The 18,343-nt window shown below is 45.6% G+C and overlaps 1 protein-coding gene across 4 annotated transcripts; it reads right to left on the bottom strand.

Moving 5' to 3' along the window:
- Positions 1-861: 861 nt before the first annotated feature.
- On the bottom strand, positions 862-17,023 carry C23H1orf167 (chromosome 23 C1orf167 homolog). Of its 4 annotated transcripts, none has more exons than XM_036396443.2 (20): positions 15,491-17,023; positions 14,898-14,941; positions 14,108-14,324; positions 13,756-13,931; positions 13,191-13,288; positions 12,227-12,410; positions 11,620-11,801; positions 11,131-11,317; positions 10,737-10,959; positions 10,005-10,162; positions 9,740-9,836; positions 8,882-9,024; positions 8,144-8,352; positions 7,275-7,419; positions 4,840-5,104; positions 4,170-4,278; positions 3,719-3,926; positions 2,794-2,923; positions 1,955-2,065; positions 862-1,242 (listed from the first exon to the last, which is right to left on the bottom strand). In XM_036396443.2, the coding sequence occupies exons 1-20, from the start codon at positions 16,517-16,519 to the stop codon at positions 1,183-1,185; spliced, it is 3,975 nt and encodes a 1,324-aa protein (XP_036252336.1). In that variant the 5' UTR covers positions 16,520-17,023; the 3' UTR covers positions 862-1,182. The 4 variants fall into 4 exon arrangements, with proteins under 4 accessions (XP_036252336.1, XP_036252335.1, XP_036252337.1 ...); XM_036396442.2 differs by having other exon boundaries at positions 12,227-12,413; XM_036396444.1 differs by lacking the exon at positions 15,491-17,023 and having other exon boundaries at positions 12,227-12,413; positions 14,898-15,080.
- Between the last annotated feature and the right edge of the window lie 1,320 nt (positions 17,024-18,343).

Here is an 18,343-nt window from a genome sequence, read left to right on the forward strand (position 1 = left end):
GCCTTCACTTTCAATGCATGTCCTGAGTATGATAGAGTGGAGAAAGTGTAAATTCTAGAATTTACCAAAAGTAGCCAGCTACACTATTGAGCTCAATTCTGCAAGGTCAGGTACTCTTTTCCAACGCCTGTAGGGAAAGATAGGTTATCTTTGCTGAGCTAAGCTTATCTTTCCTGACCTAATACCTCTTAACAGCCTCAGGCCCCAAGGCATTGGAATAAGGGGTTGGGGAAGCTACTGAGGCTGCTTTGTGTACTTAACAATCCTGCAAAGCTGCCACAGGCTAGGAAAACTACCTTGGAGCAGTTCCCAGTGGGATTTCAAGATCCCTGCCATGCTGTGAGCATCTCTTTCAAACAAGGAAGGAAGAAAAGCCTTTTCCAGATTGTACAGAGCCTCTCGTTACAGCTGCCTGAGAGCGGGCTCATATATCCAGGGTAATTACAAGGCATCAATCATAGAGGCAAGTAATGGGAAGGCTGGGGATCAGACACGCCTGTCTAGCCTCAGCAAAGCTTTTGGTGCTCAGCTGTTCCCAGCAGGTTTCTTCATACCTTGCCCATTCAGCACAGAAATGAAGCAGCAGGAAGCAGTCAGGAGGTTGGCCACCCACTGAAAGGCTTAATGAAGAGCTGATGGACCTAGACAGGGGGAGGAGGTGGGAGCCATGTGGAAGCCTGCCCCCCCTCCAGGGGAAAAGCCAAATCTAAAAATAAAGAGCTGTGTTTGTACCTACCCAAGCCAGACTTTGAAATCAAAAGGATCCAGCACTCACAAACTCCTGCTCATCTCTAAGACTCTGTTTGCATACTCCCCCTTGACACCAAGCTCCTGGCCAGGGAAAAAACAAAGGAAAGCCTGTAAAGCTTTTCTGCCCTTTAATCAGAACTCCAGCAAAAGCATGGTCCAGACAAGAAGAGAATGCAACCTCACAACTGTAAGTAACTTCTCTGTTTGTGTTGCTAAGGAGGTAAGACACAAGTCCTTTAAAGAGGACCTTTCACTAGGTACAATCTCTTCCTGGTTGTTCTTTGGCTGTCATCCTTCTGACTGGCAGCACAGCTTTTATTGTAGGAGCAGAGTGTTCTTTCTTGACAGCACAGGACCACCTCTTTGTTGTGACAGGAGCTGGATCCTCCACGTGTCCTGAATTGAGCAGCAGCTGCAGGCAGGCCCCTCCATTCAGCAGGATCCTTTGTCCTTACACTGGAATGCTGTGAGCTGCCACCACCTTCCAAAGGCCTGAAAGAGCAAAGTGCACAAATCAAACACTTGGGTTACCCTTGAGGGGCTGCTGCCATTCTTACAGAACCCCTAAACGTGGCTTTCCTAGCAATGGCTCTGCCAGCTGCCTTAGCCTTCACTCAAAACCCTTCCCTGTCTCTCCTGGAGCCAATATGGGGCGTGCAGAGTACAAATCAGTGTCAGAGAAGAAAGACCGATGCCCTCTAATTTCAGTACCTGCTCCTGTCTCCTTAAAGGAGGCCCTAATCCTGCATGAATCTTTGGGAGGCAGGCAGAGGAGCAACTGGATATGAGTTCTAAGGCTTCGCCTGCTCACTCAAATTCATAAATTCATAGTGATTTGCTTGCCCCTGGGTGCAAGTCAGCACAGTCCTCCTGCACCAATGTGGAGCCTGTTTCTTCCCTGAGTGGGGTCTCAAGAGGCAGGGGATTAGAGGATTAACACCACTAATAGCAGCAGGGAAGGGGGCACATGTCAGGGAAATTGACTCCTGACACAAAGCTTTGAAAAACACCCATAGATGAACCCGTGTAAAGCTGGAAGCTTTTTTCCTTTTTTTACTGGCAAGTCCAATTCCTTGATGCATTCAACTTCTCCCTAAGCAAGTGCATTGTGCAGGCAGAGAGATACAGGGAACACCAGTTGTCTCTTTGGGGTGCTTTTTGTATCACTGAGGTCCACTGAATTGAAGAAGGCACAAATGCTTACCTGAGACAGGAGGCTCCTGGCTTCCTCCTGCAAAAGATTCTGCACCACACAGCTTTGCAAGTATCTTTGTCTCCACACCCTCCAGGCCTTTGCTATCAGCCGCTGCTGGTCCTGAAGGAAAAGAGGCAGCACACAGATTAACTGGGCTCTGGCAGCAAAGTTTCCTCACTTCCCTCCAGGCCCACCTTGTTCCAGTTGCTTCATGAGTGCCTCTTAAAGAATTTGCCCTGGTAACAACACAGGACTAATAACAGAGCTCTTGCTGAGCTACTCTCTGCAGCACAGTGTGGCTAAGTCCCAGTGCCCTGGGGAGAGGACAATGCCCCACTGTGCCCCAGCACAGCTCCTCACTGACTAGGGACATGCTCACACTCTGCAGGCATCATCTTGTTACCTGGGCAGGCCAGAGCACAGCTCACACAGCTAATGCCCAGGAACCTGGCAGGACATGCCTATGAACAGAAGGGGAAGCCAAATGACAGCTCATGGTAAACTGTGGACACCAGTGGGATGTAGCAGGAGCACAGATGAGGACAAGGATTGTAATAACTGCTGTGAACTTTTGCACAGTCTATAGACAATCTAGACAAAGCCTGTTTCAGCTTCCCATCTGTAAGGGCTAAGCACAACTAAATCTGTGGATATGCCAGTCTGCCAAGCTGACATTCCAAGAAGAACAATGGAAAAACCAGCCACAGCAGTAAATCAAGATTTTTGGTGCCTACTGGTGTTTGTTAAACCCCCAGGTCTCATCTCCCAGGATGTATGGGAGGCTACAGGCAGAGCAGGCTTGCCCAGTAACACCCATCACTGCCATCCCAGTGGCACCAGACACTCACCAGCACCTGAGCCAGTATCACCCCCCTGCTGGCTTCCCTCCACTGATGCCATCCCCTTGCCAGACAGAGCAGTTTCCTGTTGTGCTGGTGCAGTACCACTGTGTGATGCCACCTCTTCAGATATCTCCTCCTGCAGGCAAAAGAAGCAAATAAGCTTTACCAGCCATACAAGGGAGCCCTTCCCTGATGGTATTGATTTATTAAAAATATGGATATTGATCTAGTACCAATAACCAACTGTGACAGACAAAGACTCTCTAACAGTTTAAAGTTAGAAAGTGAATGTTTATTTATGTTTATTGTGGGATAGCTCCCAAACACACACTGCAATTTACAGGTGATCACAGAGTCCTTTTGTCTATACGAGTATTGAACTCCCAAAATACAAATGCATATTCATAACTTTGGTACATCCCATTCCCCACTTCATATGGTAGTTAGTTAAGCATGAGTAGTTTGTTCCTCAAAATGGGTCAGTGGTCCCTTTTTTGGGGAGGGGTCCCAAAATGAGGAAGTAAATGAAGTCTTCCTCGTTCTGACCTTTCTACCTTTTCAATGCAAATATGAGAAATGAACCCTTGGTAGAACTCCCGTTCCTGTCTTCAATTGATTCCAGAACAGAGGAGGCCTACAATTGTCTTATGCTCCTAGAAACAATTGTCTTATGTTCCTAAAAGCTATTTATCAGTTTCTATAATGAAAAAATCATTATAAACCCAGCTAAGCAAACATTATGTTGACAAGCAATCAATTATTAGTTAACTACTAACTCTTAACTTCATCAAGGCCTACCCATTTATTTTGATTAATTCCAATGAAGCTTATTTCTAACTAAAACCTCAGCTCCTCTAAAATCCCTAAATTCCTGAAAAGTTTATGTCTCAGTATCAGTAAGAGGAAGTCCAGAGCCCTGCACTCCACTTACCCAAGCCACTTCTTAGCCCACTCCTCCAGGTCCACCCCTGCTGCGTTCTCCTGGATCCTTGCATGCCCACAAGAGGGTCCTACCACATCAGGTCTCTCCAGAAACCTCTCAGCCCTGTTTTGGCTCCTGTAGATCACCAGCCAGCGCTGAATGGCACTGGGAAAATGCTCAGTTGGTGCTGAATCTTCTTCTCTGCCTCTTCTGCTTTCTAAGAAACAAAAGAGGAATCACACAGGAGCTAACCTTGGAGCTAGAGAGGGAGACATCAGAGCTGCCATGAGCCCTTAGTCCTTCAACTCCTGAACACAGAAGAAATCAACTGAGTTTGATTGCCATGAGCTCCTACTCCATAGAGGAATCCCAGTCACTGAGCTGGTAAACACCAATCCCCTTTCCCTCACACTCCCCACATGGGTCTGTGAAAGGAAGAGAGGAGGGAGAATCTTCTTACTCGTGGGCCAAGAGAGAGCCATCTTTCTGCTCTTCCTGACACCTATGAGGGTACTGCGCTGCCGTAAGCACTGGGAAAAGGCAGCTGCTCTGGTCCAGTAGTTGCAGGCCTGCAAACAGAAATAACACAGCTGCAGCCAAGAGTAAACACAATGCACACAGCACTCACACAGCCCAGAGAGACAGGCTCACAGCTCTGCAGGTAGCTTAATGTGCTAGACCCCAGCCTGGAAACTGCACAGATGAGATCCCAGCAGGACTGACTCAGCCCTTCCAAATCAATGGAGCTCTTTGTAGTTTGCTAGCTGTGAGTCTTTTGAAAAAAGCTGTATCTCTGGCAGCTTACTCTGCTCTGCAGGGCCAGCGATTATCCCATCTTATCTTTGAGCAGAGAGGAAGGAGTGCTCTCATCTCTCTGGTCAAAATGTCCCCTTCCTTATTGCTGTGCTCCATATGGTTGCTGCAATCAGTGCCAGATTATGGTGATGAAGTTGTGTGCACAGTCGGTGAAGAATTTCACAGCAGGGACTAAGCAGTCACCACAAATCAAACCAGGTTTTTATACAAGCCTTGTCACACTATCTCAGTGCCTCATGACTCACTGAGTTAATAATAGCTGTCTCATAGAGACCTTTATCTTCTCATACTTAGGGAGCTTTATCTTCTCTTACTTGTTTGACAGTGGCCACAGATCCCAGGCGCAGGGCTTGCTGTCCTCTTGCAGCCACTCGCCAGCGGTGGCAGGCTTTACCTGGAGAGGGCTCCTGCCACTTGTGGCTTCTCCCTCCTGGCACTTGCTCAGCTCTCCAGAGTTTGTCCCTCCACTTAACAAAGCTCCCAACCAGGAGACGGTGCTCTCTGACTCTTTTAAAATGAGAGAGGGCTTCACGCTGCCTTAGTTGCCATGCAGTGACCTGGGCCCAGGTGACAAGGCACCTGAAAAACAGTTCCAAGCACAGAAAAGAAGCAGATGCCTAAAGTAACAACTCCATGTCAGACCAAATTTCACCCTCTCACCTGCCCTGCAGTATCCCACATAAATGGCCAAAGCAAAACAAAGAGCATTCAACAAGAAAAAAGTCTGTTCCTATTACTGCTGCAATCGAGATTTATGCATTGACCTCTGTGCTTTGTGTTTTTCCAGTGCCTCATCTCTGGGAGGTGCAAGTTCAGATTCTTCAAATATCTTTCTGCTGAAAACCTGCCCTCATTTTACTTCAAGTTCCCAGCAGTTACCTGTCACCTACTCAAGAGACTCTGCTTCCCTCTGCCATTCTAGCATTTCCTCCTATTCAAAGGCCTCTGCAAACTGAATCCAATCTTATATTACATTTTTCTTTTGCCTACAAAACAAATTCTTTTCCTAGGCTGCCTTGCCAGTACACATACTTGGTCCCCCTACACCAAAAAAAAAAATTACTTAGCCAGTCTTCAGTCTATCTCTGTGCTACCAGCTGACCAGAAAGATGGTGCTTGATGAAGGCTTTTTCATTTTTCCATTGTGGGATGAAAGTAAAACTGTTAAAATCTCCTTCAGCATGGAACCCAGCAGATTCCTGAAATCTGCTTGCAGCATTTATGACAGCCACTTGCTGTCAAGATTCAGATTTTGTTTCTTGGCTGTCACAAACTAAGACCCTGTGTATGTGGGATGTACAACTAGAATCTTTGCAAAGACAATTTTATTCCAAAAAATCAACAACTTCAGGAGTTACTATAATCAGCACTATAAATCTGTACCCACAATAATCTTCCTGTATCTCACAAGCTGATGCACAGGAGGCCAGTCTTCCTCTGCAAGCAGAGAATGCAATCTGCTTTTAATTGTAGCTTATCCTTTGGTTCCTTGTTCCATTTGGACCTTCATTATGCAAATCACCCCACTGCACCCCTAGGGCAGAGGTGTGAATATTCTGTGCCTGGCAGGCTTTCTGGAAGATCAAGAGAAGCTGTTCCAGGTTATCCCAGCACAAAAAAATGCCCCCCTCAAAAGAGAGAGCTCATCCAAGTGAGAAATTAGAAGCACTCTCATCAAAGGAGACTCAGAAGGAAGATTAATGGTGGAGACATACTCAACAGGAAGGAGCAATATTAAGGGCTTATCCTAAATACAATTCCCATGAGGGAGCCACACAGATAGATTTGCAGAGGAAACTGCAATTGGGTGGGGTAAGTGCAGAGTCTAAACATCACAGCCACCCAAGTTTTACTGGGTTTTTAGTTGCTCTTTCCTCTGCAGATCTTTGTGTCCTCTTAGTCTGAACCTGCAATTCAAAAGAAAACCTGATAGGGCCAAACCTGCACTTCTCATACCTTAAATGAACCCTTGGCATAAATAATCTTATCCATTCTTATCCTCCTGAATTATTTTAGAGAAACACTTCAACAATCCTGGTTCACTACAGCTGGACACTTCTTTGCACTTCAGGCAGGCCTCATACAACATAAACTACAAACAAAATTGTTTCCAATAAGAAGACCACTGAACACAGTTAAGAGAGAAAAAAAATAAATTCTTGTGGTTTTGGGATCTGTCAACATAACATAAGACTCAAAGGCAGATTACAGCTTCACCTATATTGTAGTAACACCAAGATGAGTTGAATATCATGGTTCTCCCTTCATAAGCTTTATACTGCTTTGCTGCAGGAACAAATCAATTTTTCACATTAAATTAAAATCAACACACTGTGTACAGAATCCTAAAAGACTAACTCTGTAAACATCAGATCCCTGCAAGCTCTCTGCCCACCATTCCTTTCAGCAAATACTGAAGTACAAATAAGGCTTTCAAAGTTTAAACTGCACAAATTTGTTTGTATCTCTCCCTTGCTTAGTGCACAAATACCACCCTGCGTAACTAAGACTGAATACAAGTTCTGGAAGGAAAAGAATTTTTGTATGGGAAAAAAATGAGGTGGGGTGTGAGGCTTTAGGTAAGAGGCCTCTTCATAGAGACATCCTCAGAGAAGTGTTGCTACAGAAGCTCCATTTATACATGAGCTATCCACACTTTCAAATCCAGGATAATACAGTGGATACCACTACATAAATTGCTCTTCATGCAGAGCTTCCCTTGGAAATGCTTTGAGAGCAAGAAACAAACCTGTGCAGGACAAAACGTTCCCAGAATAAAACAGCATATTTCTGTTTCCTTGTTTGGTAATACCATGTGTGCAGGACCAGCCTCTTCTTCTCTTGGCAGCTGTGCCAGGCCCATTGCTGCTGCAGCTCTCCCAGAGCACGCTTCCCTGTGAGAGAGCACAGCTTCCTGAGTCAGCCCAGGGACTGCTTCTCCATTGCAGAGTCCACACAAGAGCAAAGAATACATTTCCTGCAAGCACCAAATGGGACCAAACTTGCTAAGATTTCCTGTCCTCTCTTTAGCAGCTAAAGAGACTTTTCAATTCACTTTGTAGTTTTTTGTCTGCAAGGCAGTCAGACCTTCTTTCAAATTTTCCCTGCAAGAGATCACAGATTACTTCCACTCTTATCTGCAAGGCAGTTTTCCATTAAAAACTGGGAGTTTTTCTTCCCTGGCACAGTGCAAGTACTTAGAGCATATGGAACTCCTTGAGGGATCAGGATTGTTAAGCCACCCCAAAAGATACACCCTGTTCTCAACCTGACTGCTTGGTCTGAGGAGACATGTTCAAACTTGGAATGCTGCATGGAAGTCCATGTAACTCCTCAGCTGCTAAAATACACTGCTTGAACACTCTTTTGTGCAGGTAGAAGTGTCAAAGGAGCATCTTCCCTAATATAAAGCACAACAGAACAGTAGGTCACATGTCCAACTGATGGCCAGAAGAATGCAGTGACACATGCACTCACTGACTCCTGGAGTAGAATGTGCCTTTCCAGAGGAGCAGTGCACAGAATTCCAGCCAAAAGTGTGACTTTCTCCACCCCAACTATTCCCAGAGCTGCTCTCTCCTAGAGGGACAAGTGATGCAGTGGGATGGGGTAACTCACTCTGCCAGCAGTAATGCCAATGCCACAGAGCATCAGCAGTCATCTGGTGAACATGGCACCTGAATCTCCGGTCAGCTTCCACTTTCTGGGCCAGTCTCCTTTTCCACAGGCTGAAAGCCATCTGGACACAATGAACTCCATGTTTTAGGGCTGCTGCTGCTTCTTGGTTCTTATTTTCCATGACCCAGTGGTGCCAGCTGAGGAAGGCTCTGAGAAGGACAAAGGTTGCTGCGCTGATTGTAGGAACAACTCACAAAGATACACACCTTTGTAATGGAAAATTTAACAACAAACACACACACACAAGGGAGTTTTGGAAACGCATCTGATCTGTTAACATCCTTTCCCCATTAAATGTCAGGGGAAATGATGGACAGGACAAGCTGTTCAGAGGAAGGTTTTCTGTCCTGGCTGTGCCGAGCCTGTTGTGCTCTTCAGCTTTGGAATCAGTAGAGAGCAAGGCCAGTTCAGTGGATAGGAAGTTACCAGGACTTGTTATCAGCAGAGCTGGGCTTGCTCTAATTTGTGAGGCATTCCATCAAACCAGAAATTACCGTGTTCCTACGTAGTAATTTTTAAGCTGGAAAAACCCCAAAATAATGGGCTGCAAAACTCCCACTGAAGACAAAGTAAAATAGCTAGAGGAAGAATTTTTTTTTCCTTTTTTTTAAATTAAAGCAAGTGTAAAGCTTTCAAAACAGAGAGCTTTAGGAAACTTCTGGAAATGATGATCCCTACCGAGACAGCCGAGTGCGCCTGCAGTGCTGCTGGGCCTTTACATGGTGCTGAGTTTGAGCTGACCAGACAATGAAGCACCTCTGCAGGCAGTGCTGCTCTGCTTGCTGCCAAGAACTCCTCACTGAGTTGTCAGAGGTGTAATCCTGTAATCCAGAAAGGCAAAAAAGGGCCCTGAACTGCTGTTTTATCAGTTACTCCACACAGCTCAGCTGTGTCTCCTTGCCACTGTCACTTCTGTGATTGCCCAGCTCCATCCCATCCACCCCACTTGAACAGCCAGACATGAGGGTCTAACACATCCTTTCTAATTCCCTGACATGGCCCACTTGAACAGCCAGACATGAGGGTCTAACACATCCTTTCTAAATCCCTGACATGGCCCACATGAACAGCCAGACATGAGGGTCTAACACATCCTTTCTAATTCCCTGACATGGCCCACATGAACAGCCAGATATGAGGGTCTAACACATCCTTTTTAAATCCCTGACATGGCCCACATGAACAGCCAGACATGAGGGTCTAACACATCCTTTCTAAATCCTTGACATGGCCCACATGAACAGCCAGACATGAGGGTCTAACACATCCTTTTTAAATCCCTGACATGGCTCACATGAACAGCCAGACATGAGGGTCTAACACATCCTTTCTAAATCCCTGATACCTGCCCTACTTCCACTCAGCTGGTAGGGAAGAGTTACCCTGAGAAAAGTCTCAATCTCTCAAATCTTCTGTTTGAGAGAGAATAAAATAGCAGTGAGACCTTCCATATGCTGATATTGAAACCCAAAGGCTCTTTGCTAAATTTGAATATTCAGGAAACACTTGTATATTTACAACACTTTCTAGCCTCACCTTTTCCCATGCAGAGTAACTGGTGAGAGGCTGGGAATTATTATCTGGACTCTGCAGCACTGAAGACTGGAACTGATTTCCCACAAACCAATTTCCTCTGCAAGACAAAAGTGTTGGGTGAGGAAGGAAAGAAAGAAGAAGATAAAGTCCCCTGGAAGGATGGTGTGACATGACATGAGGGATGATCCAGAAGGAAGGAATTCAGCCAGTTCAAACAAGGGGTCACTCCTACCAGCATCCCAAAAAACCACAGTGTCCAACTCACCCAGATCCAGGGAAGGAGGTGTGCAAGCACAGCTCAGCTGGCAGCTCTGTGCACTGGTGGAGTTGAAGGAAAGAGCTGTGACACGACACATGTGTGACATCCTCAGCAGCCAGAGGGCACGAGAAGCCATGCTGGCTGCTGTCACTAAGACTGCATTCCTGCAGGTATGAAGGGAGGAACATGCTGTGAATGCCCTCACAGTGGAAGAACCCTGCTGACAGCTCTGACCATGCCATTTACTCCTTTTTTTATCAAGGATTCAGGCAAATCCAAAATGCATCCAAAGGAATTGCAGGCTAGCCATGACACCTCTGGAGAGTAAACATGTAAGTGGTGGGAAAGTTATTTCTGTACTAATAATTTCCATACTGAATCCAGAAAGACATGTATTTCTATATTGAGAAAAGGGGAAATGAGCATATGCACTGTCTCAGTGAGGAAGCTCTTTATATCTCATCTCTTCCACCTTGCAGCCACAAACAGAAGGAACTGTACAAGGGAAACTCACTAGCTCAGCTTCCCACATCTCTAATTGATGACCCAGAAAAGGCACAGAGAGCATTGACTTTACACCTTTAGATTTCATTTCAGCTTGAAGACCCCACAGATTCAGCACTAAATTTTAGGCACAGTTTGCTGATGACAATACCATGTTGAAGCAGAAATTTTCCCCTGAAAAATCCCAGCAATTTAATACCTCAGAGCAGTCTAGGTGTGCCAAGACCTTCTCACCTTTTCCAGTGAGCTCTGCGAGGTCAGAGTAGCTGGTGCACTGCTGTCAAAGCCAGATGATGTTGAGAGATCCTCAGAAAACAGCATGGCAAGAGGTTCCTCACAGACAGCTCCATGCAAGTGCTTAGAACTTTGTTCAATTGTCTTCAGCATGAGATACTTTTGGTGCCATAATTTCAGAGTTTTTCTGAGTTTACACTGCTCCAAAGTCTGAGAGAAAGAGCTGAGACAGAAGATACTGAGACAGTAAAGTGAAAGAACACCAGAGGGGGTGACTAGCACAGACATGATGGACAACACACAGGGTAAAAGGGGCTCTAGCAAAAGGTACAGAAAATCAGGTGGACACTACTAATGGGGGCAGGGCTCCAGGGACTGGCTCTTCTGCACTCACTCAGCCTTGTGATGCTCACACAGCCTTGTTTTCCACAGCAGATATACTCTCTGCAGCTTCAGTTTATGGCAGAAGTCATCAAAAGAACAGACTGTTTTCTCCAGAAACTGTTTCTCTCCAGTCCATGATGTCTGACCTTCATGGCTCTTTGTCACAGTCTTGCCAGCTGCTGAGCTCATAACTGCTCCTTAACCAGTTACATAAAGGAACAAGAGATTTTCTCAAGGCATTCCAACTCAGCCCAGCCCAACCCTCAAATTGCTTCTTTTCAGCAAGGTTTAAGAGTTTCTGTTTGGTTTATGATGCAGAGTGACAAACCTCCCTGCAGCTTCACTGACACACCCAGACCCAGTCCTCTGCCCACTCTGCTTTGTTCATACCCTGCATCATCTGAGCCCCTCTGTTTTCAGGCTGTTTTCAGTGTACAAGAGGAGGAAGGAGCCAAACACCTCTAAAGTTTGGATTCTGTACAGACCCCAAGCTGCTCACCATAATGCTGCCTCCATTGTAGGAGGAAGAGGTTCACCACTGCCTGCTTGTCACCTCCTCTGACCTGCAGCATCCCAACCCACTGCTGGAAGTGCTTCCTCAGTGATACTGCTCTGAGATGGGCCAGCTTGCACCTGCCAAGTGCCTTCTGCTCAACAGTCTCCTTCCATGTACTGAAGCACCTGAGAATACCAAAGGAAAATGTTGAAAAACACTTGTGCAAGCTTATGTGTCTTCCTGAGACTGGGTTTAGTTCAGGAAAGACAGACACAAGCTGTCTCCTGAGCTTCTGCTTGTTTATTTCAGTCAAAAGCCACTGTCATACTTAGAGCACAGCAGCACAGTGGCTGCTCTTGGGTTTGGCCTTTCAGAACATCAAAAGTCAGGACAAAAAAAGTTGTGGCAGTGCACAGGAAGCAAGTCATAACATCTCTGGCCACAGCAGTTCCTTTTCATGTTTCTATCCCTACCCTCATCTTTATTAACTCCTGAAACAAAAGGATAGATGGCTTTAAGATGGAACAATTATTACTGTCTGGGTTGGCTCTGTTATTCCATGGACTTTCACAGAGATTTTTCACATGAAAACCAGATCTCACCAACTCACCGGGAGACCAAGTTTCTTTGGATTTGAGTTGTCAGTGTTAGAATCTTTTTCATTTCCAAGCTTTGGGAATGCCACATCCAGAAAATGTTTTGTAGCTTCTTCTTTTCCAGCAGAGCACGGGCTTCCAAAAGCCTGGCTTCCTCTTTGCTCAGCAGCTCCTTCTGCAGGCGCCACAGTCTGAAAGCTGCTGTGTCACAGGGCAGGAAGAGATTGACAGGAAGAGAAATAGCAGAAGAACTTCAAACAACGTCATGTCACACAGCAAACATTCCCTGGCTTAAATCCAAGCTGCCAGAGGAAGGACACTTAAGGAAGGCAGCTCACATTGCTGCAGCAATACATGCTGCAGCTGAATTCATACAAGGAATGAGGCAAAACTTGTGTGACATGGTGAGTGGCCATCCTCCAGCATCACACACACTGGTCCAGCTACTTGTGTCACCATTACATTTCTGAAAAATCCCCTTGCCCAGGATTCTTCTCCTGGGAAGGTGAGAAGCCTCAGAGAAAAATGAAAACAATAATTATCTGATTTGCTTCTCCTGTGTTTTGCTGCTTTGGAATGTGTTTGGAGATTGTTTATCCACAGGTGATTGTTTCATTGGTTTCTGCTGTGAATTATTTTGACTTAATGGCCAATCATGGCCAAGCTGTGTCAGGACTCTGGAAGGAGTCACGAGTTTTCATTATTATCTTTTAACCTTCTGTCTGTATCCTTTCTGTATTCTTTAGTATAGTACAGTATTCTTTCATATAATATAGTATCATAAAATAATAAATTAGCCTTCTAAGAACATGGAGTCAGAGTCATCATTCCTTCCATCATCTGGAAACCCCACAAATGCAACATACTTGCAGAATCACATTCTGAAAGAGCTCAAAGCAACAACTAGACCCAAAGCACAAAAGCTGGTGAAACAGTGAAGATCTCCAAGCTTTCCAAGGCTATGGAATGTGTGCTTACCAGCCAGCCGCCTCATGTCCCTGATTGCTTCAACCCCCCAGCAGAACTCATCTCCTCTCTGCCCGTGCCGAAGCTGTGTCCACAGCTCTCCCTCCATCCTGAAAGAGCCACAAACATCCTTAACATCCAGCTGTCCAAAGAGGCACTCACAGAACAGACTCCAGGGCTTTCCTCTCTCTTTTTGTCTCAACTTGTTCTTCTGCCTTCAGAATTAGAACCTCAACAAAAGGCTTTTCTTTTGACACCTCTACTGCTAGAGACTGTAGTATTGCTTCACTCCAACCTCATTTACCCCTGTACCACATATGCAGATGATAGCTGAAGCAAAGAATTAGTACAGGAGTATTTCTGTCAGACACTCAGACTGCAAACACTGGTGCACAGAAGCTCTGAAATAGGATTGTTTAGTTCTTAACATTAAACTGCTAATTCTTGCAGTGTTTATCCACAGCAATTCATCCCAAGGACATGGAAACAAGTCTGCCATCATTTGAGAAAAAAATTTCCCTGTGTTTGTAACCCTTCCTTTGTCCAAGATAACAGAAAGAGAATACTCTCTGCTTACCTATGAGCCTGCTCCACTTCCTTTGAGTATCCTGTTGGAAGCTGATGCTGAGCTGAGGTTGTCATAGTGGCCAATCTTCCTCCTCCAAAAATCCCTGCTGATGAACTTTGGGTGTAGGAGTAAGGCTCAGGCTGCAGAGCTTCCTTCTTGCTCTGTTTTGCCATAGCTTCCTTCCACTGAAGAAGAAACCACATGATCAGAACAAACTGCAGACAGAGTATTGGCACCAGGGTCTCCATCACAGAATTTCACACAGGATACCCCTTCCTCCTCCCTGTCCAAAGAGGATTTGTGCCTTCTCTGACTGCACAGCAGGAAGTTCATGGCACCACTGTCCCCAGCCAGTGCTCACCCTCTGGAAGCTGGCAGCTAGCAGACTTGAAGCATGTCTCTGCTGGGCCACCTCCAATTGTGTCCTCCTTTGGTGCTCAAGGCACTGCAGAGCACCAAAGCCCTTCTGAAGCAGCTGGTGTCTGTAAAGCTGTGTGGCTGCCCTCTTCCAAAGGATATATCTCCTCCAGGCTTGGAAACACCTTGCTAGGATTTGTTTGTCACACAAGTGCCAGAAACTTAAAAATGAAAAACAGAGGTGAGTTCCTGTTAACAGAAAGGAAAGTTAAACCAGCCAGGAGGTGGCAATCAGAGTTCAGCCATCAAGTTGTAAAGAGGTTATTTCAAATCATTCTCTCTAAAGAATGGAAAACATGCAATCTCACACCAAATTAAGGAATCACTGTTGCTAAATGGGTAGCAACCTCATTCACATCTTATCCACAAATTGGAGTTTCATCTCATGGATAAGTCTAGCTCCTGATCTTCTCTACTGTGCAGTGAGCACATCAGAATTTGCTGCATTGAAGAGTAGCACTGATGATACCAACACTTCATTTCTAGCAACAACCAAAGCTGAATTTAGAAGATAGCATTGAAAAGATACAGAAATTATATTTCAGGTCATGCTCCATTCTAAATTACAACCCTTTGAAAAGAAGTGGATGCAGCCCTCAGCCAACCACAGCAGAATCATGCAGGCTAAGTCCTAAACCCAAATGTTCCTAGGGACATGGCTCCTTAGCCACTTGCCAGAAGTGCTCCTTGGTTAACCACTAGCACACTCATACTCAAACACAGAGTCTTTTTACCTTTGCTCATTCACCTTCAATGACCAGAAGCTGTTCTCTGAGATCTGCAAACAGACAAGAGACAGTAATTCACAATTATTCATGCTGCTCCACTCTATTGAAGAATTTGTCTTTGTGGCACATATCATTTTGGATGGAGACCAGAGCAGGACTGCCTCAAGATCATGTATTATGTGGGATGCCTTGGACACTGCTCCTACACCATTGCTCTGTGAATATTCTGATATACTTCAGACATCAAAAGGCACAAGAAGCCTGAAATCTCAGGGCCCTGCAACAATGCACAGAGTAAAATCCAGTTTAATGCTTTCCCTCAGCATGCAGATCAGTGAATATAACCAGGTGTTTACATTGCCAAAACAACCAAGCTGACAAGCTGGTCTTTAGGAAGAAACATGTGAGATGGAAAGATGCATATGTTGGGATGAAGAATGACTGTAAGAGATGAGATTCTGGCTATTCAGTACCAAGCAAAAACGATAGGACAAGCATCCCCATCACTTGTACCTCAACTCTGCACCTCTAGCAAGTGGCAGAAACAAGCACAAGTAACGGCTGTGAACAGAGATGCTTCACAGTGACCACACCCTCACCTCTCTGGGCACAGTTTTCTGTGTCTGGTTCCCTTCTTCACAGCACCGCGGTTCTTTGGCATTCCTTTCTACAGAACATTCTTCAGACTGCTCAAGATTGCCATCAGCTTCCAAATTCCACCGGCTGCTTTGGCAGGAGTATTTGTTTCTCCTTCCTTCTCTGCTCATGCTCATACAATCTACATCAGAATGTTCATTAAAGCCTTCTTCAAGCGGTGCACCCAAAGGATTGCACTGGCTGCTGCCCACTGCAGCTGTTCTTCTGCCTGCTGGTGATCTGGAGTGAGACACTTCTGACTCTTTGCTGCACTTAACATCAGAGCTGTTGACTACAGATTTAACACTAAGCTGCTGGCCTGGTCTAAACTCTTTATCTCCAGGATGAGAAGCAATGCTCACACACACTTCTGTAGGAGTCCCACACATGGCTACACGAACATTCCTCTGGGCACCCCCCAAATCTGTCTCCAGAAACACCTGCAGACCCTCTGGATCCAGACTGGCTGAAAGGTCTTTCTTCCAAGACTCAGCACATGGAGACCCCCCATTAGATGTCTGTTCTCCTTTAACAACCCTTCCAGGAGAATGACTTTTTCTGTGAACATAAAGACTACCAGTTTCCAGAGATGGCTTCATCAGGGACTGGCATCTGAAGAAAGGGGAGCAACTGAAGGAGGAATCTGCTTCTGTACCCACTAGCCTGCCAGAGCCCACTCCAGAAGCAAGGGTTTGTGGTTGGATGCCACCTGAAATTTTGGTTCTCCATGTGTTGGAGCCAATGTATCTGGATCTGTAAGAGCCAGAGAGAGGCTCAGCAGGACTGAAGTCTCTTGTCACTGCACTAAGGCTCCAGTCTTTAGCAAATGGGACGCTCCATTTCAATCTTGCCTGAGCAGCACTGGTTCTTACTGCAGCTAGCTGTTCTCCCATGGTCAGGATACTGGGACTTAAATCATCAGGAGCAAAGTATGAATGGCCAAAGACTGGAGAAGACTCAGACTCCAGAGGGAGGGAACCCCGTATCCCCATCAAAGCACTTTCTTGCTTAAGCCTCTGGACTGAACAGTACAAGCTAGCAGAAATCTGTGAGGATTGCAAAAGAGACTGAAAAGACTCCAGATTAGATGGATCAAGATTCCCCAGGGCCAGGGCTGAACTGTGACAAGTGTTCACACTTTCACCTGAGCTCCTTAAAGAAGGACCCACCCCTAATTCACGCCTAAGAGGGGAATCTGCAGCATGAGATGACAAAGGTGCATTGACCACTTATGGGCTCACAGGATTCATATAAGAAGCAGCAGAAGGCTGATGCTGTTGGCTTTCCACCAACATTGTTGGCTTTTCACCAACATTGTGACCACAGTCACAATTCTTGTTCCTTCTTTCTGAACAGTGATGGTGAACAGTGGGTATGGAGCAGCTACCAGCTGCCTTGGCTCCCAGATGGTGTTGTGGAGGAAAGTCAATGCTCCCACTCCTTCTCCCTTCCAAAACACAAGGCTCAAGGTGAAAGTGCCTCTGGAGGAGATACACAGCAGGGAGGACTGACCAAGCAAGATGGGGACTCTATGAACTACACTCTTAGAGCTGTGCTGCTGCAGCCTAGAGCACAGACTATTCTGCTGCAGCAGGCAGGAGCTGGAGACCTGGCTGGCAGTGTCCAGGAAGGGCTGAGAAGGGCAGGAGAGATGAGTCTGTCTTCAGACTGGGATCTCTTCCCATCTGACTCAGGCCAGGGATGAGAAATGTCTACTTGACTTCTAGTGCCCAAATACAGATTGAAATTCACGCTCTTCTGAATGTTTCTTTGCTCTGAAGAAAAACAAGAAGAAATATAAGCAAAGGACTGTGAGTATTTCCTATCTCATCTTGCCTAGTTTGCCAAAGGCTTTGGGTACTTTCCTTGTGAATTTCTTGTCTCTGATCCACCAGCCTCAGTCCTGAAAGTGTTATGGACACTACTCTCTTCCTGTTTTTCAGCAGACAATCGTATCTGGCAGAGCAGGAATGAGTGAAAAGGACAGATTCAGTTCTCCACAAAAAACCTGGAAAACAAAGACTTCCAGCATTATACACCAGCAGCCTCAGAAGGAGTCTGTTGCTAGCAAGGCTGAATTATCCCAAGCTCAAGACTACACAGAGTGATTTCTTTTTGTCTGCACTAAAGGATGAAACCATGTTTACATATTCATAAAATCCACACTGTCCCCTAATCTGGAAGATTTACAGCATAGCTGGGAGACCTAATGTGCAGTCTAGCCACTAAGTCTGATGGTTATACATATAACAATCATGCTGAAAATGGATTCTTAAGTTGCTGCTAACAGGCAAGTGCAATTTGAGAGGACTGGGGTTCCATTCCCTCAGATTTTAAAAGCAAGTTGTCAATCACTGTCATTCTAACCACCATTCTTTTCCTCCTCTCTTTTAAAAAATGAAAATGGTATTCCATAAAGACACACACATCTCTATCATCTTAAAGCTCCCCTAGTCAATCTGAGAAGAGACAGCAACGAAATCAATGCCCATTGTCTTTTTCAAACACGCTCTAATCCCAGAAAGCCTCCTGCCAAATTGCACTGTTTCGAAGCTGTGTTTATCTCATTCTCTTCTAAGGGAACATTGGAGGCTCAGTTGTCCCTGTTTGTAACAGCTCATTTTTCCCTCTCACATGCAAACTCCTCCAGTAATCACCACAATCTGGGGAGCAAACACAGTTTCTAAAGCAGCAGGAGACAGTCAGGCGGTGCTGCAATTATCCCTGGGAACTGCTGTTACTGCCTTTCATACATCACCGAGGGTGCCACCGACCGAAAGATCCCATTATTTCTTCCAGACCAGTTGAAGTTGGCA

Source organism: Molothrus ater, chromosome 23, assembly GCF_012460135.2.
Source record: "Molothrus ater isolate BHLD 08-10-18 breed brown headed cowbird chromosome 23, BPBGC_Mater_1.1, whole genome shotgun sequence".
Classification (NCBI taxonomy): Eukaryota; Metazoa; Chordata; class Aves; order Passeriformes; family Icteridae; genus Molothrus; species Molothrus ater.